This window comes from Macaca mulatta, chromosome 17 (genome assembly GCF_049350105.2).
Source record: "Macaca mulatta isolate MMU2019108-1 chromosome 17, T2T-MMU8v2.0, whole genome shotgun sequence".
NCBI classification, from domain to species: domain Eukaryota; kingdom Metazoa; phylum Chordata; class Mammalia; order Primates; family Cercopithecidae; genus Macaca; species Macaca mulatta.
Genome location: NC_133422.1, coordinates 7203277 through 7229987, shown reverse-complemented (window position 1 = coordinate 7229987; position 26711 = coordinate 7203277). Strand labels below are relative to the sequence as shown.

Sequence of the window (26711 nt, the reverse complement as noted above, 5' to 3'; positions counted from 1 at the left end):
ACTGGTGTTGAACTATTGCGTCTTCAGGAAAGGCAACGTAGATAATGAAGCCCTCAGTTGCCAGTTTTTAGAATAAGGAATCAATGTGATATTCCCTACCCGTGCTGTGAATGAGTTTTTCCCCTTTATTGTTCTTCTACATCTTTTTTGTGTCATGATAGATTTTTATTTATTCAGTGTTACAGTTGTTTGATAATCAATTACAGTCATTCTTTTTGATGATGTTCAAATTATTCTTGATTTTGCCAGTGGAAACCCTCCAAGCTGACTACTACGACATTGTTCTTCCACTCTTTTTTTTTTTTTTCTTTTTGAGACGGAGTCTCACTCTGTTGCCAGGCTAGAGTGCAGTGGCGTGATCTTGGCTCACTGCAACCTCCACCTCCCCAGTTCAAGCGATTCTCCTGCCTCAGCCTCCCGAGTAGCTGGGACTACAGGCGTGCGGCACCATGCCCAGTTAATTTTTGTATTTTTAGTAGAGATGGCGTTTCACCATGTTGACCAGGATGGTCTCGATTTCCTGACCTCGTGGTCAACTTGCCTCAGCCTCCCAAAGTGCTTGGATTACAGACAAGAGCTACTGTGCCCTGCCTCTTCCACTTCTTTTTTGTGTCACAATAGAGTTTTGTTTATTCAGTGTTACAGTTTTTTGATAATAAATAATAATCATTCTTTTTGATGTTCAAATTAGTTTCGATTTTGCCAGTGGAAGCCCCTCCAAACTGACTACTGTAATTTCTTTGATATATCTTGAATTTACAGAAAAATTGCAAGAAAAATGCAAGAAGTTCCCAAATATCTTTTACCCAAATCCACTGATTATTTGTATTTTGCTAAATTTACTTGACAAATATTTATTTGTGTGTACATTCGTAAAAACTTAAGTGCACATTTCCCAATAACAGGGATATTCTCTTTCATAAACATGGTGTAATTTAAAAAATCAATACTGTCATCTAATGCACAGCCTATTTTGAAAATTTAATCAGTTATCTCAATAATGCCCAGTATCAAAGATTATCATGCATTATCTTTGTCATATATTTTTAGTGTCTTTTAATCATTATTCTTCAGCTTTTCTTCATCTTTATCGACTTGCACATTTTTGAGGAGTACAAGTCGATTGTTTGGTATACTATTGCTCAGTTTGGGTTTGGCTGCTGTTTCTTCATGATTAGATTCACATTATACATTTTTTACATTTTTACTGGCCTGCCAGGCTTTTCACTGTCTATACTGTCATTGCGTATGTGTGTGGTTTTTGTTTTTCTTTTTTGAGACAGAGTCTCGCTCTGTCACCCAGGCTGGAGCATAGTGGCACGATCTCAGCTCAGTGCAACCTCTGCCTCCTGGGTTCAAGCAGTTCTCCTGCTTCAACCTCCCAAGTGGCTGGGACTACAGGCACATGCCATCGTGCACCACGCCGAACTAATTTTTGTTTTTGGTTTTTTTTTTAGAATAGACGGTGTTTCACCATGTTGCCCAGGCTGGTCTCAGACTCCTGACCTCAGGTGATTCTCCTGCCTTGGCCTCCCAAAGTGCAGGATTACAGGCGTGAGCCACCATGCCCAGCCTGTCATTGTGTTTTGACTTCAACTCATCAGTTGAGATCAGGTGTGGAATTTTCCAGTTGTGGTGTTATGTTAGCACTCAAAAAATCAGATTTTGGAGCAGTTTGGATTTCAGATTTTCCAATTAGGGATGCCCAACCTGTAGTAGCAGTAGGACTGTCATTCCTTCTCTGTGTTTCAGTTGGCATTCTACTGCATGAAAGATACTTCCTTTCTTTCTATTCATGTATTTTTTAGAGCAGCATGGACTTTTGTTTTGTTCATATGACTCATCATCATCATTGATTTTGATACCCAAATTGTTACTGATGGGACCAGTAGCTTCAAGCTGGCTCCTGTGTTTGTCACGTTTTTATCATTTTTTGAGCACTTTCTAACTTCTTGGTATAAGACAGAATCATCTTGTATCTTCCTTTCTCCAGCCTTACATTCTAAAGTGTCTTGATTTCTTTCAGTGGAGAATGATATTTAGAAACCAAGATGCGGGCCGTATGTGTGCTCATTACTATGGAAGTGTCATGGTTTTTAATCATACATTCCTTTTAGTGGACATAGCAAGGAAATGTTTTAAAGTGACTTCATGGCCAGTTATGGTGGCTCACGCCTGTAATCTCAACATTTTGGGAGGCTGAGGTGGGCGGATCACCTGAGGTCAGGAGTTCAAGACCAGCCTGGCCAATATGGTAAAAGCCATTTCCACTAAAAATAGAAAAATTAGCCAGACGTGGTGGTGCACGCCTGTAGTCCAAGCTCCTTGGAAGGCTGAGGCAGAAGAATTGCTTGAACTGGGGAGGTGGAGTTTGCAGTGAGCTGAGATTGTGCCACTGCACTCCAACCTGGTGACAGAGTAAGACTCCATCTCAAAAAAAAAAAAAAAGTGACTTCACATTGAAAATTCCTTTTTTTGTTGTTTTTTTTTGGTTTTTTTTTGAGACGGAGTCTTGCTATTTCGCCCAGGCTGGAGTGCAATGGCCGGATCTCAGCTCACTGCAAGCTCCGCCTCCTGGGTTTACGCCATTCTCCTGCCTCAGCCTCCCGAGTAGCTGGGACTACAGGCGCCCGCCACCACGCCCGGCTAGTTTTTTGTATTTTTTAAGTAGAGATGGGGTTTCACTGTGTTAACCAGGATGGTCACGATCTCCTGACCTCGTGATCCGCCCATCTCGGCCTCCCAAAGTGCTGGGATTACAGGCTTGAGCCACCGCGCCCGGCCACATTGAAAATTTCAAATCACATTAACCTCAGTGTTTTTTTTTCCTTCTATGCGTCTTCTATCTTTTTAATTGGAAAACTACAAAAGGCTTTACAGAGATTCTTGTGTGATGTTTCTGAAGTTCAGTAATACTCTAGTTTTAGTGTGTTATTTTGACTGGAGAGTCATTGTCAGCTGACTTGGACATAATTGTCAACTCTAATCTCTTGTTAGAGCAAGTGAATATTTAGCACTTTGAAAAATTGGAATTTTAAGTTAAAATCTTTGAATTTATTATATCTAAAATTGCTTTATATATGAAGAAAGAATAACATTAATCAAATTTCTGGTCTGTTTAGGATTCTAAGTGCTGACTTGCAGAGAAGACTTCAGTTTTGTTACTTATAAAATCAGGATAGTATCTTAAAAAGTTATTTTGAGGGTACATGATGTATAGAAAGTTCCTAGTAGAGTCCTTGGCCTAACCTAGGTGCTTAATAAATGGTACCTAGACTATTACACTATTGTTATTGTGCCCTATAGTGTCTATAAGCATAGAAGCATGAAAAATACTTCTTTGCTTAATATTCCGTATTGATGTACATTTAAGATTTCACATTCTAAAAGTTTTGACTGTGTGTTTTCATAACTGTGCTGAATTGAAAATGAAAATTTCACATAAATGTAAACTTCAATGAGTTTTCAGACAAACTACACCTATGCAACTGACTCCAATATTAAGAAATAGAACATCATCAGTACTTCTGAAACCACTATTCTGCTCCCTCCCAGTCACTACACAGCATTTTTGTGTTCAGGGGACATTGCATGAGTTTTATGACTTTTTATTATGCCCTACTCAAAACATGTAGTTAAAAAAAAAAAAAACAACTATTTTGGGGATTAGAATTGCATTAGATGAGAAACTTGAAATGGGCTTTGTAAATAGCTTTTTGTATTGCATAGTGTGATTTTTAATGTAAGTACAATAGTAATGTATTTTGCAGATAGGGAGTACAGTTTTAATTTGTATTTAAGTCTGTCAGAGGGTAATTAGTAGAACCTTTTTGAGAGACAAGTATGTTAGAACATCTTTTTTCTATCACTTGTTTATTGTCTGTGAACAACAAAGGTAGAACCTCTGTTTCCTTTTCTGTAAGGATAAGTCATAACTTTGTATCACCTGTCCTTAGCATAGTTCCTGGCACACATAGGCCATATAAGAAAATGTTTTAAAAATAAATATGTGAATCAGTCTAGGCAAGTACATGTTAGCACTTGTATGTGACTTCACCTGCATTTATTTGTACATGAAAGAATTTAGGGTGGGACTTGCATGTATGAAATTGTTGTAGGAGAGCTCTATTTTCATTATCAGTTTATACAAGAGTGACTATATTTTTATTTTGGGGGGATGGAATCTTGCTCTTTCTCCCAGGCTGGAGTGCAGTGGCGCGATCTCGGCTCACTGCAGCGGCGCAGTCTTGGCCCACTGCAGCCTCCACCTCCCAGGTTCAAGTGATTCTCCTGCCTTAGCCTCCTGAGTAGCTGGGACCACAGGCACACACCCCCATGCCCAGCTGATTTTTGTATTTTTAGTAGAGATGGGGTTTCACCATGTTGCCCAGGCTGGTCTCAAACTTCTGACCTCAGGTGATTCTCCGGCCTCGGCCTTCCAAAGTGCTGGGATTACAGGCATGAGCCACCACACCCAGCCAAGAGTGACTATTTTAAAAAACAATTTGGTGCTAGTATGTAGCGTAAGCTGTAGGAAAATTACAATTGTAGGAATATGGGGTATATCAGCATATAGAAATTAATTACTCAGATGAAGGTAGGGCGTGAATCGATACATAGAAAACTCTGTTAAGTGTGTCTGCATGTTAGGTATTGTATCTTGATCTGTATGTTGAACTGGTTTCCCGAAGAAATCATAAATCTGGGAAAAGTCCAGCAAAATGTTACTGATGTTAGGAATGGATGCAGTAGTAACAGACTGAAAAGAATGAGAATCTTCTTTGGAAAGATACTGGTTAATACATAAGATGCGATTATAAGGCTGAATGATCATACACCTTACCGTCTAAACTGGGACACTTTGGGAGTGGAAAGGCGTGCTATTAATTATGCCATGACAACTGGTGCAAACTGTTTCTGGCGAAGTGGGACGTGTGATCACTCTGTTACAGGGTGCATATGGGTTTCTCTTTTGTATCCTGGAGTTCTAGAATTAATATTTCTTTAAACTCAAAGGGAGTAATCGTAGAATAACTAAAAAGGCAAACAATACCCGAAACATAGCAAATGTGGCGCTTTCAAACTGAAAATACGAGAAAAATTGTAGGAAAATAGCCTGTCACATGCAAGAGTGACACCATGTTGAAGTGAAACCAGTCATAATGGACCAGGGTTTGACTCCTGCATACAAAGGCTTTCCCACAGCAAGGTCAAAAACAATGCCTGTAGTGTTGATAATGCCTCGTGGAGGTGCTTATCTAACCTCTCCAGTGGTCACAAGTTTCCTAAGAAAGCCTGAGGCCTGCCGAGCTGCACATGTGCTTGCCCTAAAAGCTTGCTCTGTGAAGGGTGTTTTCTGGAGGGTGATACGGGGGATACACCATCTCTCAGCTGCCAAGACATTGCTTTTGTTCGTAAATTTACCATCTAAGCCTGTCCTGGAATTTTCAGGCCTTTAATAGACTTGTTCATAAGTCCCTGTTATATTTTTCTTTCTGAGAAACTGGATTTGTTAGCCTCTTTCATTGGCCTCTCAGCTCCCTGAGCCTTTCGGAGTACGTTTGCCATATAGGAGCAAAAGTTTATAGTTAAATGGATGGTAGTAATATTCTTCTATGCTGTGTAACAAGTAATCAGAAATTTAGCAGCTTAAGTGAACTCATGTGATCTAACAGTTTCTGTTGTAGGTAAGCCGTGCCCTCTGCAAGGCTGTAATCAGTGAGCTGGCCAGGGCTTAGGCCACATCTGCAGTTGCAGTTGGCAGTGGATCTGCTTTCAGGCTCACTGAGTGTTTCTTGCAGCTGTTAAGACTAAGGGCTCTGGGCTTTTTCTGGTTGCCAGTTGGCAGCTGCCCTTAGTGCTGAGAGGCTGCCTACGTCCTTGCCATGTGGCCCTCTCCATAAGCCCTCTCAGCACGGCAGCTTGCTCCTTCCAAGCCAATGAGGGAGTCAGGGAGCAAGTCTACCAGCAGTATGGAGTCTTATATAATGTCACATAGTCACAGCAGTGACATCCCATCTCCTTCGTCATTTTCTACTGGTTAGAAGGAATTCACAGGTCCTGCCCATATTCCAAGGGAGGCCGTTATACAAAGGCACGGATACTAGCAGGCTGAGAGCGGGGGAACACTGTAATTTCTGCCCACCACAGCACCGCGTTGACGATAGCTTCTCAGTGAGAAGCCTCTGACTGAGGTTTAATCGTGTGGTATCTTACTTGTGATTATTTGTGTGTGAAATCTAGTATAGTTTGTTAGAACATGTCTACTTTCATTTAAGTATACATCTATCTATTTACAGCACTTTAAAATTCATTTTTGATGGTGAGCACAGTACTGTGGCTTGGGATAGCATATCCATTTCTGTATTATTGACAATTGATTTTTTTTTGTTTGCTAATATCCCCACTTAATAGATCATTGATAACTGACAGTCTTTTTATACAGCGGATTGAAGATGGTTGATTTATTATGACATCTATCATGTATAATCATGACATATCTCTAAACATAATTAAAGTGTTCAAGTTCTTCTTTAACGACACCTAGAATTATTGTTTACTTGAGGTTGTTTTAGGCTCATGAGGCTTCCTGGACAACCCTTTGTTTAAAACGAAGGAATTGAGGGAATATATTTTGTAATATGGAAGACTACTGGCACACATCACCTGATGTGAAGGGGTATCTCTTTCTGAACAAATGCAGTAGTTGTCTTTGTCACTTATTTGGCAGTTAATAATGTATTTTGCTTTAACCATATCTAGTGTTTTTTTATTATAGGAAAACTTAAATGTATATTGACGTAGACAATATTATGTACACCCAGGTACCTATCACGCTTTAGTTAACGCAAAAAACATCTCTTGACCAATGTTGTGTCTTTTTTACTCCCTCTAACTTAGACCTTGCCAGGTTCTTTAGGAGGAAATCCCGAATATCATTTTATTACTTAAATATTGTATATTTACCTTTTTAATATGTTTGATCTAGGTTCTCCTTTTTTTATACTGAATGCTCCCTGAGCATATGAACCATATGCATATTTCAAGTTTTAGCCTAGTGGTGCCTTGTGGGTAGTCAGTACATATTTGGAAAGCTATACATAAGTACACACTTAGAAGTCAGAAAAGTCTGTCTTCTCTAATTTAATGTGAGTCGACTCTACAAACTAATCTAGAATAAGTTACCTATCTATTCTCTCCATTGAAGAAGAATTTCACTTTTTTGAATTACCTAAAGGGTATTTATTTATTTATTTATTTAGTTGAGGCGGAGTTTCATTCTTGTCACCCAGACTGGAGGGCAGTGGCGTGATCTTGGCTCACTGCAACCTCCACCTCCCGGGTTCAGGCAATTCTCCTGCCTCAGCCTCCCGAATAGCTGGGATTACAGGCAATGCACCACCATGCCTGGCTGATTTTTGTATTTTTAGTAGAGATGGGGTTTCACCATGTTGGCCAGGCTGGTCTCGAATTCCTGACCTCAGGTGATCCAGTCGCCTCGGCCTCCCAAAGTGCTGGGTAATTACAGGTGTGAGCACCGCGCCTGGCCAAGGGTCTTTATTAAGATCTGTTTTCTTGTTGTTATAGACTTGGACTTAGGAGCCTTGAAGTTTTGTTGCTTCTCTAACAGTCACAGTTTGTTTTGAAAGGAAGGCAGTGGGTTAAACAGAACATGGAAAGCGGTTTATTTTATTGTAATCACCTTACTCTCCCACTTTCAGCAGTGTGACAGAAAATTAGGGTCTGTTTAAAATAATATTTTGATCTCAGGACAGGAGTCATTTGAGAATCCTACAGCAGAACTCATGGTGCTGCCTGAATTCTATGTAAAATGAGCCCTGTTAAAACAAAGTTCATATGTTTTGGGATGGGATATTTTAAAATTCAACTTGGGAAGTAAAGGAAAGCATGTTTTCCTTCTTTGCTGCTGTCTCCCCTCCCTAGCTAGCTTCTGGCAGTAAGAGTTTATATGTAGTTATATATCCATATGTAAAATAGCAGATTTGTAATCTATATATTCTTTAATATTTATTTTATTTATTTTTGAGACAGAGTCTCACTCTGTCACCCAGGCTGGAGTGCAGTGGCGTGATCTCGGCATACTGCAACCTCTGCCACACTGGTTCAAACAATTCTCATGCCTCAGCCTCCCTAGTAGCTGGGATTACAGGCCTGTGCTACCATGCCTGGCAAATTTTTGTGGATTTTTAGTAGAGATGGAGTTTCACCATGTTGGCCAGGCTAGTCTCGAACTCCTGGCCTCAAGTAATCCACCTACCTCGGCCTCCGAAAGTGCTGGGATTATAGGGGTGAGCCAGCATGCCCAGCCTCCATACACCCAATATTTAAACGTTTGAGTATATGAATGTTTAGGGATTTAGATATAATTAAAGTTTACTTAAAAAAATACATAAATGTTGTTACGATAGAGATTTGAGATCAGACAAAATAAATTCTAAATGTTTTCATTCATTTTAAGATTATTTATTTAGCTGAGACAGGGTCTTGCTTTATTGCCCAGGTTTTGTGGTCTCAGCTCACTGCAACCTCTGCCTTCGATGTTTAAGGTATTGATTTTTCCACCTCAGCTTCCTGAGTAGCTGGGACTACAGATGGCTAATTTTTTTTGTTTGTTTGTTTTGGTTTGGTTTTTCTAGTAGAAATGGGGTTTCACCATGTTGCCCAGGCTGGTCTCAAACTTCTGGGCTCAAGGGATTTGCCTGCCTCATCCTCCCAAAGTGCTGGGATTACAGACATGAGCCGTAGCACCTGGCCTTGTTTCAGGATATATATTTATTTGAACTGTTCATAGGTATTTTCAGCATCTGTGAAACATTTAGTTAGAACATGTCTACTTTCGTTTGAGTGTACATCTGTTTACAGAACTTTAACATTCATTTTTGATGGTGTCAGTCAGTGAGTACTGTGGCTTGGGATAGCATTTCTATTTCTATAATATTGACTTTTTTTTTGTTTGCTAATATCTCCACTTAATAGATCATTAATTACTGACCTAGTCTTTTTATAAAACTGGTTGAAGATGGCTTATTTATTATGACATCTATCTTGTACAATCGTGACATCAAATCTTTAGGCATAATTAATAAAATGTTCAATTTCTTCTTTAATGTCATCTAGAATTGTTTGTTTGAGTGTTTTTAGGCTCAGGGGGCTTCCTTGGACAACCCTTTGTTGTTCAAAATGAAGTAGTTAAGAGAGTATATTTTGTAATATGGAAGACTTTAGGGGACCTGATTAGAAAGTAACTCTTCTCTTTTCTGACAGATTTGGGAGAAAGCTTACCTTTTATGTGGGCATGTTGAAGTATGTTTTCCTACCTTGAAACTCATTGAAATTTTATTTTTCCACCCTCTCAGTTGCTGACTTATTCTCCCCTTTTTCAGTGTCTCTTTTCAGAATATACCAGAGAATGAGCTTATATGGCAAGCCAAATGTGATAGAGAAATTTTAGAAATTGAACTGCTTTTGATCAAAACACTTTTTTATGCTGCCTTTCTCCAAATTCTGTCGTACAAGTTGTTAGTAACCCTATAGAGAGAGCTTCTTTAGTTTTTTTCATTTATAGGGCAGTCATACATTTCAGTCATAATGTGTGACTAATAACATTTATTTTTCTCACAGGGTCTGGCTCTGTGACCCAGGCTGGAGTGCACTGGTACAATCATAGCTCACTGCAGCCTTGAACTCCTGGGCTCAAGCCATCCTTCTGCCTCAGGCTCTCAAGTAGCTAGGACTACAGGCACACACCACCTAATGGGCACACCCAGCTGATGTTTTCATTTATTTAGAGATGGAATTTTACTATGCTGCCCAGGCTGCTCTCAGACTCCTGGGCTCATGTGATTCTATTGCCTTGACCTCCCAAAACATTGGGATTACAGGCATGAGCCACCACTCCCAGCCCCAAATATTGCTTTTTAAATTAGAATAAAATTAGAACATTTTTCTGAATATAAATATATATATATTTTACATTTCAATATGTAGTATTTAAGAAAACATTGTTAGTGATTATTATTGGAATAGTGGTCTGAATGAAACCTGCTTTGGTGTGGGCTGAGAGTTTCTGATCAGATTGATTTAGCTCCATATATTCCTCCCATTATTGTAGATGTAGTAGCAAAGCTTTTTATGTAATTTAGATGATAATTTATATTCTGGGAAGAGTAGACTACTTTGAAGTAATATTATTCTTGTTAAACTATATTATAAAGTATGCCAAGCTTTCACCTTTAGGATAAGGCTAGAGTCATGGTCTTGCCAGAAAGTGGGTGATCTTTTATCTGAGAAGAGCATGACAGTGGTGAGAGCAGAGAAGAGCTCATGGCACTTTGGTTTTTACAGCAGACACAGGAGAAGGACACTCCTATCCTCAGAGTACTGCTCTTGTTAACGTGCCCACCAGCTCCTCACACACACGTAGAACTTGAAACCAGTGATCTTTTAGGACAACCAGACCTACGCAAATGCAGAGGAAACCCTCATGAGATACTTACACTAACCATCTTTCGTTCACAAAGCTGAGCAGCCAACCAGGGATTTCCAGACACTCGAGGAAAACCAAGAGATTGAAACATGGAAGAGTCTCCTTTGAGGAGCAGTAGTTTAATGAGTGAGGGCTGTATTTCTGTTCCTTTGATTTTTTTTTTTTCCTTCCTGTACTGCTTTTTATTGGAATGATATTTTGTTTACGTTTTGCTAGTAATCTATATGTTTTTTAACATGTGTAACTAAAATTTTTTTGTTTGAAGTTGCTAACATTTCTTCCGGCCCCTCTCTACTTCACAAGCCAATCTCCTTAGCACACATTAGCTACCCTTCAAGTATCTACTCTTTCTAGTTAATTGCTTTTTGAATACACCAAAGATAAAGCATGGAAGATATAATTATAGAAGCAAATATAAATGTTATAATCCCTGAATATATGAGGAAGTGGCTGAGAGGTGGAGGAAATGAGGGATAGCAGGAAAGGTAAATGTGCTTATTTCCTTTTGTTTCATAGGCCGGATTTCTTACGTGCTATATGAAAATTGGTAAATCTAGCTAAAGATTTAGATGCAGAACCAGTAGAAGCACTAGAACAATACTCTACCCAATGACACGTAATAAAAATTAGGAGGTGGCCTGTGAAAGGAGAGTTGGGAGGTAGTGTGTCAGTTTCTCTTCCTACAAAGTGCAGAATTAAGAGCTGTTGACTGAGGCATACAATATATTATTTAAAGTTATGATAATAATCATTAAGAACTAAAACTGTTAATGGGGTTGTCTCCAGGGAAATGAACCTTAAGGGAGGGAGTGGTGAATAATACTTTGAGTTTTACACTCACTTTACAGTTTGGATTATTTTTAGATTATTAACTTACAGTATTTATAAAATAAAAAGTTTTACACAAAGCATATGAAAGGGATTTGGTGCTTGTTCTGATATTTTAACTGTCCATAGGAAGCTAACCTCAGACTTTTACATAGGTTAAAGATTGGTCTCTTTTCCTTCTATTTACGTAGTAGCTTTCAAAGCCAAGTGTACTTGAACAAGGTACTTCACTCTACTGCTGCAAGTTTCCATCATGTTGCTCACTTTGATAAAATGATTACTTAGAAAAATCTAAATGACTCATGTTTCTAGTCATAGCTTTACATAATGCTTTACGTTTTACAGCACTTTCACATTCACTATTGGATTTCCATAACCCCGAGGTAGGCAGAGTAGGTATTTTCCTATATGAGATGGTGAGGAAACTAAGACTGAGAAAGTGACTCACCCAGAGTCACGTGGTGTGAGAAGTGGTGGTGGCGCTCACTGCTCACCCACTCACCAGGAGGGTTTCACACCTGCGCAGGCTTCTGGCCTACCATGGCTAAAGTGTCTCTTACCAGTTCTTACCTTTCTTCTTTGTAACGTACCCACACTCAAGTTCCCATGTTGATTGCTTCCTGTGTTCTGAATTAGTATTCAAATTGTGTTTAACGTATATAAATCTGTTTATTTTTAAAAATGAATTTTACTGCATTTTGAAAATGCCACACATAAACTTTGAGTGTCATTCAGCCCTTGTTATTTCTGTAGCTGCACAACACTATTCCTTCCTTCCTTTCATGAACTGATCTTTTTGTCCAGAATTTTTCTGACACCCTTGTTTTTTTTAAGTGTCATGGCTTGCTGATCAAAGTGGTGGAATTTAAATGTTGTTGCCTTCAAGAATTAGCTAATCTTTTGGACTTGTGATACTTGTGTAATCTTTTCGGACTTGTGATTTGGCCTTATTTGAACCCTGCAGAAATGGTTTTCATCCAGGAAATTTGGGATTTCGACAAGTGACTCACTGAAAAAACCACATTAATTGTGGGGAGGTAAGCGTGCTCAGCTCTTGTGTTGGGCCCCAGTGTGATACCCTTGATACAACTGATTTAATAATACCTTTGACTAGTCATTCTAGTGTCTGGAATTCCTCAGGGATGGTTTCTGTCAAATTCTTTTTTTCCTGCAAATACACCATATTTTCCTCTGTTTTTTGGCATGTTTTGTGATTTTTTTTTTTTTTTTTTTTTGTGAGAACTGAACAGTTTGAATGTTGTAATGTGGTGACTCTGAAAATCAGATTCTCCACCTCCTCAGTAATTGCTTTTTTGAGGCTTGCAGTCATCCATTTGTATAATGACTTTTCTAAACCAGTTTTGCAAAGTCTGTATTCCTTGTTGTTTGTGGTCACTGAAGTTCTGTCTTACTATCTCTGGACAACTATGACTTGACAGAAATTTAGTATAATGTCTGGATCCCTATCCCCCTCAATAAAGGGAAAAAAACAAGAAAGATTGCAGCCTAAGGGGATAGAAACAAGAGCAAGCATCTGCGCTGTTTCCCGAGGCTACTGCCAGGCTGAGCAAAATGCACAATCCGAAATTGTTGAAGGGCAAGGCTCCCGCTGCCAGCCCTGTTACTAGGCAGCTGCTCTAGGAGGTGGTCCTGTGCCCGCCTCTGGGGATGCTGAGGAGTAGGGGATAGTAGCTGGTTTGCATGCTGTGGTCTCTTCTCCCTTCATCAACCACTGCCCTGGGTGTTTAATGTCTGATGAGGGTCTAAGGTTCAGAATAGTTGATTCTGATGTATTTTTCAGCTTAATGGTTTTGTTGGAAGGACTAACCCTTGGAGCTTTCTACTCTGCCATTTTCCATGTCGGTCACTCCACTGATATGTTTTGGATGTGACCGTACTTCACGCCAGTTGCAGCCAGTTTTTTTCTACTTCCCCACCATTTATCAAACAGTTGTGCTTTTTTGTTCTTGTTTTTGAAGATACTGAAACTGCATTAATGGAATAAAGTCCTTTGCAGCATTTCTCTAACATCCTTCACAAAAATTGTGCATACGTTTTATTTTCTATTATTATTAAGAGATAGGGTCTCACTCTTGTCGCCCAGGTCATAGCTCACTGCAGCCTCGAACTCCTGGACCTAACGATCCTCCTGCCTCAGCCTCCAGAGCAGCTGGGACTATAGACATGCTCCACAACATCCTCTGTAGAGACAGCATCTTGCTGTGTTGCCCAGGCTTCTCTAGAACTGCTGGCCTTAAGCAGTCCTCCTGTTCTGACTTCCCAAAGTGCTGGCATTATGGGCGTGAACCACTGCACCTGGCGTACGCACATCTTTAGAGTGACACTGTCATTTTCTGAGCTGTTGATGGTGTGGTTGCTAAGAATGGTTTTTATTTTTGCAGAACTTAAAGGTTGTTTTCAGTTCTTTCACAGTTTTATAGCTGGAAAATGGTAAGGGAGAACCACATTTTATAGGTCAGGGGAATCGAGGTCTAGAAAACAGGGCTGGCAGAGATGCTGCTTTATTCTTTTCACTTAACTCTGGTTTAATATTCCTGTTGTCTCAGTGACACAGAGCTACAGGTCACTTTCTTACTGTGGTAAGAAAATGAAGAACTCTGAGACAGTTCACAATATGAGTACCTTTTTTTGTTTGAAGTGTATGGAATATTCTGAGTATTTGATATAACTATGTAAGTTTGATGATAATTTGCTTTTTATTAAAGGATGAGTCAGAGTTCGCATATGGAATCTGGAGTATGAACTCTGTTACTATAAACTAAGTCAGTCCATAATGTAATTTGTTGATTTTGGTTTCACTTCAACTTAATAATACCTTTTATTTATATAGCGATTTCTTCTCAGGAGTGGTAGGTACTTTACAGATACTTTATTATACTATAACGTAGGTGTTGGGAAAAATAGAAGTGTTCATGTATTTATAAGTGGAAAAACATCAACACAGGTTTTCTCATTGAGCATAATCACAGAAATCTGTTATCCAAGTCAGGTGTCTGAAGGGTATGCAGGGTGGCAATCCAGGGATCCTTGCTTTTCATAGAGCTGAAACCTTATTTGGTGAAATAGATACAGAAATTGTCAAGAATATGGTAGAAAGAGCTTGATGAAACTTTCTTGTAATTTGTTCACCAAAGTGGGTGAATCCCTGCATTGAAGACAACGTGAAGATGCTGAAAAAACACATCTTGCCCCCTTTTTGCCTTAGGTAAGGTGCCAGTTACGGAGTTCAGATATAGTTATGTTTTAAATGTTTGGCATCCATGAGAGTATTTTATTAATTTTTTGAAAGCTTTTTGTATTGTTAGGAAAGTAGGATCTGTGAAGTTTCATTGTGCACACTCAAGTATGTTGTTATGCTGAGTTTGGTCATATTTGAGAATTTCCCTTTTGATGTTATTGTTAAGCCAAATGTGAAGGCTTGACAGAGTGGTTCTTGGAAAAGCCAGTATTATCACTACTGTCACTTCTGACAGAGATGAAGTAATGTGATTTCTTTCAGTAGCTCATTGTCTCATCGTGAACATTTACAGATCAAAAGCTTGGTTTTTGTTTGTTTGTTTTTTGGCATCCAGTGGTCTTATATTTCCATATCTTAACTGAGTTAAAAGACTTAAGGTAAATCCGAATCTTCTTTTGTTCTTTCTAAATATTCTCTGTAACACATTTAGCCATGAATTATGTGGTGAAACTTCATTGAAAATACTGAATAAAATAATTGGAATACTGTGCCTTTTGATATGTCAGATAGGAATATTGAGTTTCTAGTGGACATTTGAATTTTTGAAAGTTAAAATTGCATGCCTGTTGGTTTGGTTTAGTTATTTTAGCAATGAATTATAATATTGATTCAGATATGTAACTTGTTTTTTATTACATAAGTGGAGTCCTCTGAGTAAATTTAGATTTGCAGTTATTTGCCCAGTGATTAATCATAGAATTGGATTTTTTCTGAACTGCTTAGATGAGAAATTTATGTGTTTTAATATGTTACATATGTGCTTCTGTGGTGGCAGCTGAAGGAGAAATAAACTACTTTTAATTTCTTCTGGGAAGAAATTCTGTTTTTGAAAACTTGCCAGAAATCTTCCCTATCAGGTTGAAGATGTTTAGGAGTGATATGGAGGGTAGGTTGGGAGGATGGGATATATACACAAACATAAACACTACTGGACAGCAAATTCATATTGTTTCTCTTTCTTCCTGCAACGAAACAAGTGGTTTTCAGAAGACTTGTGATAGAGAGGAATAGAGACAAAGGCCCTTTGATCATATGATTATTAGAGCTTGATAATTGGTTGTACAATATTTCATTTCTCTCAGAGTTAGCAACATGTTCTGACTTCTCCATTAGTGTTGGCAACTGAACCTCTCTGTTCCCTTTTGTGTCATTGGTACCATATCGTATCTTACCGAGGGTCACTTTGCTTTGTGCCAATTTCTGATTTTAAGCTTTTGCAAGCTTCCGCCACGTGTACTGCAATGGTGCAATGCCAGTTTTAGGTCTAGACCTTTCTACTTTTTATGGTGCACATTTTAACTTCGATGGGATAGTTAAAAACAGAGGAGGCCACTAGAGGAAGTATAGCCCAAGATTCTTAGGATGACCGCAGATCAGTGCAGAACCCCCAGATACTTTCCCTCCCAGCCACAGAAATTGTGTCAGGACTGTGTTTTTTGAAAGACTCATCCGAAGGAAAGAGTAGTAGATGGCACTGTAGTTGGGATGGAGGAAGATGGGCAAAGGAAGTTTGCTTTGGGCCTGTTGTGCCAGGCCTTGTTCTGAACATCTTCTATACATTTTTCACAGAAACAGGCCGTGTTGCAAGTCTTATTTGCCCTTTTTTTGCAGATTAGTAATTTGGAGCTCAAATGTTTAAAAAAAGTTATTTGTTCTAAATTTAAACTTTGGTAACTCTACAGTAGTGATGCTGTTTTAGAATTGTAGCATTTGGGGTTTGCAATAGATGCTACAAATCTGGTCTCCCATCTTGCTGATGAGAAAACTGAGGCAGTGTTTTATTGCAGTGGTTCAGTAGTTTAGTTTATATTAGAATGGGGACAGGAATGTAGCCTTCTGGTTTGAAGGCTGTCACTCAGTGCCCTGCCCAGCCTGTAGTTGGAACGTTTAAATGCCTACTCTTCGTAGTTCAGGGCTTTCATTGTACCAACATGAAAAGCTATGATGAAAATACCCCTGAAGAAAGAGTCAAAGCCTGGCTCATTTGGTTCTGTTTGTGCTATTCCTTTCTGTTAGTTTTCCTTCTCACAGGCCCCTCAGCTGCAGGTCTGTTGGAGTTTACTAGAGGTCCACTCCAGACCCTGTTTGCCTGGGTATCACCAGTGGAGGCCGCAGAACAGCAAATATTGCTGCCTGATCCTTCCTCTGGAAGCTTTGTCCCAAAGGGGCACCCGCCTGAATGAGGTGTCTGTCGGCCCCTGCTGGGAGGTGTCTCCCAGTCAGGCTACACTCCCAGTCAGGGACCCACTTGAGGAGGCAGTCTGCCCGTTATCAGAGCTCTAATGCCATGCTAGGAGAACCACTGCTCTCTTAGAGCTGTCAGGCAGGGATGTTTAAGTCTGCAGAAGCTGTCTGCTGCCTTTTGTTCAGATATTCCCTGCCCCCAGAGGTGGAATCTAGAGAGGCAGTAGGCCTTGGTGAGTTGCAGTGGGCTCCGCCCAGTTCAGGCTTCCCTGCCGCTTTGTTTATACTGTGAGCACAGAACTGCCTACTCAAGCCTCAGCAATGGTGGACGCTACTCCCCCTGCCAAGCTCCAGGGTCCCAGGTCAATCTCAGACTGCTGTGCTAGCAGTGTGCAAGGCTCCCTGGGTGTGGGACCCGCCAAGCCAGGCATGGGAGGGAGTCTCCTGGTCTGCCAGTTGCGAAGACCATGGGAAAAGCACAGTATTTGGGCAGGAGTGTACCCTTCCTCCAGGTACAGTCACTCATGGCTTCCCTTAGCTAGGAAAGGGAAATCCCCTGACCCCTTGCATTTCCTGGGTGAGATGACAGCCCACCCTGCTTCCGCTCGCCCTCTGTGGGCTGCACCCACTCTCCAGCCAGTCCCAATGAGAGGAACCAGGTACCTCAGTTGGAAATGCAGAAATCACCCGTCTTCTGCATCGATCTCACAGGAAGCTGTAGACCAGAGCTGTTCCTATTTGGCCATCTTGTAAGTGACTCTGAGTTCCATCTGTTTGTGAAGCTTTTCCAAGTTCTCCAGCACTCAGTGTTGTTCCTGTCCAGACTTGCTATAGTACATCGTGTGTTGTGACATAGTTTGGACACTTATTCTCTTATCTCTGTATCTTTAAATTTATTTTTAAATTGATTTTTATTTATATGTGATCATGAAAAGCTAATTTTTATTCACTGTCTACTCCCCAGTTGAATTATGATTTTGACATTTTTCTTATGCTTTTGTATATAAAATATAAAAAATTTCAACCTACATTGAGAAATGAGACCCAGTACATACATTTATATTTCCATATTGAAACAAAAGTTTGAGAAGCCTTTGTTTACTCCTAATAAAGATGTGTATCTGATCTGTTTTACTGAAAAAGAAGATGGTACTGGTCCACTGCAAAGACCTCACCACTCACTAATGGGTGCCACACTTTAAAAATCATGTTCTCCAATTACTAGCACAGGGCTAGAGAGAACACAGGTAGTCAGATACTGAATTTCACATATCCCGAGGCCTACTGCTTTGATACTCTTTTTATGATTCCTCAGACTCATTGTGTAGATATAATGTGTTTTGTCATAAATATTTTCATTGCCTTTGATTTGGTTTCAGGGCACATGGTGTTTTCTAGAACAGGTATGAGGGTTAAGCCTTCTCTTTGACTCTTCACCCTTTTTCATCTATGAGATAAACTTGTTTCACCTTTATACTTTGGATTCATCTTTACAGCTCACATTCACTTCTTTGTTGTGTTTATACCCTTACACCCTCACATGGGCTGCTTCCTGTGCCTCCAGAACTTTTCTTATTTTACCAAGTCACATGCTTTTCCCACCTCCGGGAAGCTTTTCCTGCCTGATTTGGCAGTTCTCCTTTGTGTACTGACCTGATCTAACTTAAAATGATACACACTGCATTCTAAAATATGATTTGAAACATGAAACTGGAACAGTGTATTGAATTTTCTCTTTATGTGTGTTAAAGTTGTGTGGAAACTAATAGTTTGGCTAACTATTTAAATACATTTTCCAAATGATAGATGCACATTCTTTTTTTAAAAATTTTCAAAATTACTTTTATTTATTTATTTATTTTGATAGATGCACATTCTTTTGTGTTTTCATCATTTTTAATTTCTTGGTAAGGTGTACTGTTCTGTACTTTCTGAAACAGTATATACTGAATATAACTTTTCAAAATGACATATCCTCATAGACACCATGTTTTAGCCATAATCTAGTTTTAGATGTAGATGTTGTGGGCCAGGAGATTTTTAAGTTAAGGAATTACATTAATTCCAGATTGAATTAATTGTTTTCAGTTTACTTTTGTGTAATTTTTATCTTTTTCATAATGGCAGAGTGAAAGGAGTGAAAGGTAGATAGTTATATGTTTTCCATGGTTGACTATGTAAAAATTATTTAATTGCAGGATAGCCATCTCCCAGATTACTTTTTTCCTATTTGCAGATATTTTTGGGTTGCTCACAACATTTAATATATAGTTACTTTTATATTATCAAAATAATAGGCCAAGGGTATCTTTGTAATTTCAGCCTATTATTATTTCACTTGGATGGCGATTTCTGGGTGTGAAAAGAACAAGCCCTCATCTTTTCAAGAATTCATACTAGGTAAGTTGAAGGAGATACTTGCCCCATTGCCTGTGTATTAGTCCATTTTCATGCTGGTGTGAAGAAATACCTGAGACTGGGTAATTTATAAAGAAAAAGAGATTTAATGGACTCTCAGTTCCACATGGCTGGGTAGGCCTTAAAATCATGGTGGAATGCAGAGGATCAGCAAAGGCATGTCTTCCATGGTGGCAGGCAAGAGAGCGTGTGCAGGGGAACTGCCCTTTATAAAACCATCAGATCTCATGAGACTTATTCACTATCACGAGAACAGCATGGGAAAACCCATGCCTATGATTTAGTTACCTCCTACTGGGTCCCTCCCACGACACGTGGGAATTACGAGAGCTACAATTCAAGATGAGATTTGGGTGGGGACAAGAGCCAAACCATATCAGCCTACAAATTCTTAGTATTGGACAGCTGTTGTTGAGGATATGATGCTATTTCCTAACTCATTCAGGACTTTGTTAATGTTTGACTTTTAATAGACTATCCAACATTGTATATTTAATGTTTTAATGAGATTGGAAGAGCCGTAAAATTCATATGTTGCTGGAAATGTGGGGATGGAAGGTACTATAGACAGAAGTTTTACATCTGAGGAAACTGAGGTCTGGAGAGAATGATCTGTCTCAAGTCATTTCCAACTTAACGTCATGGCCAAGACCAGACTCAAGTCTGTAGCTTTACTAGTTTAGTGCTACTTGTGGTATACCGTGGTCTCTCTACAGCAGTTCTGTAATGGATCCATTCTCCCGTGAAATCTCTGTAAAATATTTCCTGTTTTTTGTTTTGTTTAGTTTTGTTTTTTTTGAGATGGAGTCTCACTCTGTCACCCAGACCGGAGTGCAGTGACGCAATCTCAGCTCACTGCAAGCTCCACCTCCCAGGTTCATGCCATTCTCCTGCCTCAGCCTCCCAAGTAGCTGGGGCTTTAGGCGCCGCCACCACGCCTGGCTAATTTTTTTGTATTTTTAGTAGAGACGGGGTTTCACCGTGTTAGCCAGGATGGTCTCAATCTCCTGACCTCTTGATTTGCCTGCCTCAGCCTCCCAAAAGTGCTGGGATTACAGGTGTGAGCCACCGTGCCTGGCCACGTTTCCTGTTTTTAATGAAACTTGAGTTTTCATTAATAACCTTACATTGACAGGAATATTGGCTAAAAAATACTGTCTGATATTAACCTTGTTTAGTTCTTAAGCACATCCACTAAAAAAAAAATTTTTTTAATGTTTATTTATTTATTTATTTTGAGATGGGGTCTCACTCTGTCATCCAAGCTGTAGTGGCGCGCTGCCGGCTCACTGCAACTTCCACCTCCCAGGCTCATGTGATCCTCATATCTCCGCCTTCCGAGTAGTTGGGACTATAGTTGCGTACCACCATGCCTGGCTAATTTTTTGTATTTTTGGTAAAGATGGGGTGTTTTAGTCCGTTTTCACACTGTTGATACAGACATATCCAAGACTGGGAAGAAAAAGAGTTTTAATTGGACTTATAGTTGCACATGGCTGGGGAGGGGTCAGAATCATGGGAGGAGGAGAAAGGCACTTCTTATGGGGCGGTGGCAAGAGAAAATGAGAAAGATGCAAAATCAGAAACCCCTGATAAAACTAGATCTCGTAAGACTTACTCACTACCACGAGAACAGTATGGGGGAACCACCCCGATGATTGAAATTATTTCTTACCAGGTTCCTCCCACAACATGTGGAAATTATGGAAGTACAATTCAAGATGACATTTGGGTGGGGACACAGAGCCAAACCATATCACGGGGTTTTGCCATGTTGCCCAAGCTGGTCTTGATCTCCTGAGTCCACCTGCCTTGGCCTCCCCAAAGTGCTGGGATTACAGGCTGGAGCCACCATGCCTGGCCACACCATTGAGTTTTTACTTCAGCTTTTGCAACTTTTATATTTTGAAGTTGTATTTAGTTCTTTTTAAACATCTGCTTAGAGTCTCATCTTTGTTCTTACAATCAATTCATTGTCATTTGTTGACACATATTAGACATTTGTTTTACATCCTGTGCCTGTCAGTAACTTTTTGAGTTTCATTCTGCTGTCTGCATTTCTTCATGGGGCTCTTATTCATGGGGCTTTCTTTTCCTGTGTGTTTTTGTAATTTTTGATTTATGAATTCAAATCTCTTGGCATTGTACTTGTAGGAATTCTTTGTGGGTGGATTGAATTCATCTCATTCCAGAGTGAATTTGTGATTCTGCCTTTTGTGGAGTAGAAGAGGTGGAAGGAGGGCACTCTGAATTTAGGATTTCTTTGAATTCTCTACTGAGGGTTTTTTTTTTTTTGATCACAGTTTGTGGAAATTTGGGTCACAGACTTTTAGAAGGGCCTAGTTATAGTTAAGAGTTTTGGAAGATACTTCTTCTTTCTTCCTGTCTCTACTCCTAAGTGCCAAGGACAAGTCAAGCAAGTTTTCTTGCTGTTTCTTGTAGTGTGGGATTATTACTGGTTCCCTTTTACATTGAAGAGAAACTCTTTGGAGCTCTCGGCTTCATGCTCATATTGCCTGTTGTCCTCCCTGTCTTGAGTGGGCCCTAAGTTTTAGCACCTGTTTCCTGCATACCATTCCATTCAGCTGCTGGAAGAGAATTTAAAGGTCGCTAGGGTCAGAAAATACCAGCAGTGGGAAGTCTTTGATGTTTGCTTATCTCTCGTAATTACCCCATCACTTTGTTTTTTGATTCCTGCAGATTATTTTTATCACTAGCTCAGTTAATAGTTATTTTTCAATTTCACCTATCTTTTGATTGTTTTCATCAGAAGGGCCTGAGTATCTAATTACTTCTTCGTGATGAATTCTGTAGTAAGGGTACTAAGTCTCATCTTTTGCCTAAGTTACAAAAATGGGCACAGAAGTCAGAAAAAAATGTCTTCTTCCATTTATGTGTGTCATGTGCTCAGACAAAAATAAATTAATTCTGATACCTATGAAGACTCCATAGCAGAAGTACTACTTTTTGTTGTTGTTGTTGTTGTTGGAGTTTTGCTTTTGTTGCCTAGGCTGGAGTGCAGTGGCGCGATCTTGACTCACTGCAGCCTCAGCCTCCCGAGTAGCTGGAATTACAGGCGCCCACCACCACACCTGACTAATTTTTTGTATTTTTAGTAGAGACGGAGTTTCGCCATGTTGGCCAGGCTGGTCTCAAACTCCTGATCTCAGGAGATCCACCACGCCTGGCCTGGAGCAGAACTTCTTAACTCACCATCATGCCTTCCCTTTATCCCAGTGAAGAACCACTGATTTCATAAAAGCTATTGTTAGTTTTGATAGGGTCATACTTCTTAAATGTGGTAATGGAGCTATTATTATTGAATGTTTACTTTTTCTAGGCTCACTTTAAATTTTTGGGTGATTGTATGACTATTATGTGATATGATAGAATTTGTCAGCCTTCAACAAAATCCTTCAGGAATGTCTTAAAGATGGTTGCAATCGAACAGCAAAATTTTGACTTTGCAGTTGGTTTTCACCAGTTATGTCTAACTTTGGTGTTGAAAACGCTGTTAAATTTAAAAACAACTCAGCAGAAACCAATTGCTTAGTATAATCTTTTGCCTTTTTAGTTAGCATTAGGCTAGAGAGAGGAGTGTACCCTGATCATTTCTGTTGAGGAAAACCTTGAATGCATGCAATAAGCATGCTTCTCCTGCATCTGCAGAATCTGCTGCACAGTCATTACCACAGGAAGGCATAGTTTATGGTGTTGTGCCTTAGTTTAGAACTGTAATAAGGTGAGTACTGTTCCTTCTTTGTACTTTTCATTTCAGTCTGCTACCGTCAGTCTGTCCTAACCATCATTCTTCAAGCTGTTGAATTGTGGACTTGGCTTGGCATATATTGATTGTCTTAGACTTCCCTAGAGTTTTGTGTTAAAACAGTAATGTCTTCAGAAGCATTGATGAAAGTCATCAGAAACGATAGAATGTTGAGTGAGAAGGAATTTTAGAAATCACATAATCTTTTAATTTTCTGAATAGTTTTAGCCATGAAAATCTTAGTTCATGTAAAGGCTTACTTGAAAACCCAGCAGAAAATTTGTAACTGGGAGCTTTGAAAATCACTGAGGATTCTGACCCTTTTATTTTGCAAATGAAGATTCTTAAATCCAGAGAGGTTAAATGATGATGATCTACAGCTCTTTCTACCTTACCACTCTTGGCCTACTGTTCTCAGATTTCTGAATTGGATTATGGTTCTGCTTTGTTGTTAGGCTGTGTGGGGGAGTACAGTGATGATACCTCTGGGGGCCGCCTGAGGGAATTGGCTCTTGTCTCCTAAACTAAGGAGGGTATCTATTTTTTTGTATTATAGCTGTCTTGTTTTGTCTTCTGATTTTCCTCTTGTCATTTCTTAGCTTTTGCACGGAGCAGAAAAGATGTATTACTGTGACTGTTTTCTTTTTGTTTGAAGGGAAGGGTAAGAAGAGGACCAACATTTATTGGACACCTGCTTGTGTGCCAGGCGCCACCAGCTGCCTTAGAAAAGTTAAAATTCTGTTAATTTATAGTCACCCTATAAAGTAGTTGCTAACATTTTTCTTTGTTGGGAAACTGAGGCACAGAGAGACAATACCCTGACCCATAGTTGAAACTGCTGTGAGGACAAGGGGGTGGGAGAAGAGCTTACTAAGCAGGCATGAAAGTACGTGGTACATATGGTGACAGGTGGACATGTGGGGTGGTTAGAATACAAGGCGAGTGGCGTGTGATTCGGCTAACAGTGGAGGGATCATCTTCACCCGTTAACTTGTTCTTAGTGCATCTTAAAGGCCAGAAATGCCTTCCTAAGATGTATGCACTGGTATTTTATTGTTCTAGATAGGTAAGTATTTGAGGTTGTATTTTGGTTGATGGCACGTTTCTTCTGTTTTGGATAAGCCAGTATCAGTTTGAATTTTTACGACAGGTGTTAAAAACCCGGGTTTGTTGGTTATTTTCAACATATATGAGGGACTTTTGAGCTGGCAGGGTGAGGGGTAGTAGGGCTTGCCATATTCCCATCAGTTTTTAGTGGATTGTGAAGTTACTGTAATCATTGAATTTGGTATTGTTACGACATATTGCTATCCAAATTTAGAAATAAATGATATCTGTTAACTAGTGATGGTATCAAGGTTTTATATAAAACCAAAAATTGATTTCCCAAGTCAAAAAAATAAAGACAGTATCCTGTATATATGAGGTGTGAAGTGCTGGTTGGCTGGAAGATATTAGAAGAAACGTCCTGTTTTGGTGGAACTTGACTGCCAACTCACCATGTGCCTTTATCAGTCCTCCTTTTCAGCCTAGAGCTGTCAGGAAATTGAAGACTCAGTGTCTAACAAGGGTTCTGGGCTTCCCAGGTTTAGGAGTCTCGTGCAGGAAGGAAGCAGCAGATGTGGGATTCTGAGCACTGGTGCGTTGTTGACTATATGCCCGGTGTAGCTGAAGAGGCGTGTTGTCTCTGCAGCTCTTCAGTGTGACATTTGGGTATTTTTTGAGCAATGTCCTATCAGTTATACTTATCTAGTATGTTTTCCTGGGAATTTTCAAGGTAAACATATTCAGAGTCATATTAGCAGAATTGCTTTTATTTCCCTTTCAAACTACATTTTAGAGTCTATTTAGTTGTATCTGCTTATATGTCATCACCCACCATGGTGCTCAGGGCCACATTTCTGCCCCTCCATTTCACATGGTCTTCAGGGACCACAGGTGCACAGAATTGAGTTGATCACACTCTTGAAACCGTGACACACTGTGATTGTCTGTGCGAGGTCATTGTTTCTTGGATTTTGTTTTTTTCTCCTTTACCCCATTCCCAATTCCATGGCCCATCCCTCTTCCAGCACCACTCAGGTATACAGTATATTTAATATACATTCTTCAGTCTACTTTCCATGTGCTATTAAACACACACACACGTTGGTGTTTTATGTTAATCTAATTTTTCTTTTTTTCATTTAACATTGTGTTTTTGAGATGCTCATGTTTCTTTGTGTAAACCTAGTTTGTTTATTTTGGCTCTACTATGTAGTATGCTGTCACATTTTACGTATCTGTTTCCCCAGTGATGGACCATCTAGACTGCTGTCAGCTGCAATCATAAATGATACTGCAGTAAACATTCTTGTCAGCTTCAGTTCTGTGTAAGAATTTCAGGTTTATACTTCAGAATTGCTAGGCCACTGAGCATGTGCATATTTATATTTAGTTTCACAGAAGTTTGGCTCTCAGAGATGTGTGCTATCAGATTACACTCCTGTTAGAGTACATGATACAGCAGGAAATTTCATTCATTACTTAGAAAAAAAGAACATGTTGTGAATGTAATTCCTTGATCCAGGCTTTGGTTCTGTGAGAAAGTTCCTAAAAACCAATTTTTGGCCATTGTCAAAAGCCTTTACTCTTCAATATCATTCTTTCTCTTCTCCTTTTTCTTTTCTTTGTGTTAGGTCGCAATAGGGATCACAGATAGTTTTTTTTACAGGGTGTTTCTAACACCTGTGTAGTTATGACAACACTACGAACATGCAATCGTGTAACGATGAGGATATGCTGTGAGAAATGCTTCATTAGGCCATTTCATCATTGTGCATGTGAACATCATAGAGTGTTTTACACAAACCGAGGTGGTAGAGCCTACTGCACGCCTAGCTAGATGGTAGAGCCTAGTGCTCGAAGGCTGCAAATCTATTTAGCATGCTCCTGTGTTTTCTAGGCAGTTGTAACACGGAGTAAGTGTGCATCTGAACATATCTAAACATAAGAAAGGTACAGTTAAAAATACGGTGTGAAGGATACAGACACACCTGTGTAGGGCAGCTCCGTTGTAATCTGATAGGACCATCATGCTGCGGCCCGTCATTGACTGAAGCGTCATTGTGTGGTGCATGACTACTATAAATACTAAGATTTTTGTTTTTCATTTTCTAGGGCGCCAATGCTTCGGCATTAGAGAAAGAGATTGGTCCAGAACAGTTTCCAGTCAATGAGCACTATTTTGGATTAGTCAACGTAAGTATCCATTGGTACACTTTTAGAATCATGTTTGGAAGGAGTTTTAAAGACGATGAATGCATTTCATAAGTTATTAAAGAAAAATTGTTCTTTTGTATTAATAGAATTAAATGCCAAGAGACTTGATTGGGAATTTTGAAATGATCTTCAAGGGAAGGGAAACAAAGTTGCCTGTTTTTTTTGAGACAGAGTCTCGCTCTATCACCCAGGCTGGAGTGCAGTAGCGCCATCTCGGCTCACTGCAAGCTCCACCTCCCGGGTTCAGGCCATTCTCCTGTCTCAGCCTCCTGAGTAGCTGGGACTACAGGCACCTGCCACCACGCATGGCTAATTTTTTATATTTTTAGTGGAGACGGGGTTTCACCGTGTTAGCCAGGATGGTCTCCATCTCTTGACCTCGTGATCCACCTGCCTTGGCCTCCCAAAGTGCTGGGATTGCAGGTATCAGCCACTGCGCCTGGCCAGTTGTCTCACATCTTAAAATCTTAGAGATAGAATAGTTTCTA

The 26711-nt window shown here is 39.7% G+C and overlaps 1 protein-coding gene across 21 annotated transcripts in view; it reads left to right on the top strand.

Moving 5' to 3' along the window:
- Window positions 1-26711, top strand: part of USP12 (ubiquitin specific peptidase 12) — a 173806-nt gene that overhangs the window by 97747 nt on the left and 49348 nt on the right. For 13 of the 21 annotated variants that reach the window (XM_077974305.1, XM_077974297.1, XM_077974296.1 and 10 more), the window contains 2 exons: window positions 19101-19178; window positions 26122-26202. Coding sequence is in view for 1 of the 21 variants with exons in the window: in XM_015120779.3 (XP_014976265.2) it covers window positions 26122-26202 (81 nt within the window). In the remaining 20 variants the exon portion in view is untranslated. The remainder of the gene's footprint in view (window positions 1-19100; window positions 19179-26121; window positions 26203-26711) is intronic. The other 8 variants (XM_077974307.1, XM_077974299.1, XM_077974310.1 and 5 more) reach the window with 1 other exon arrangement.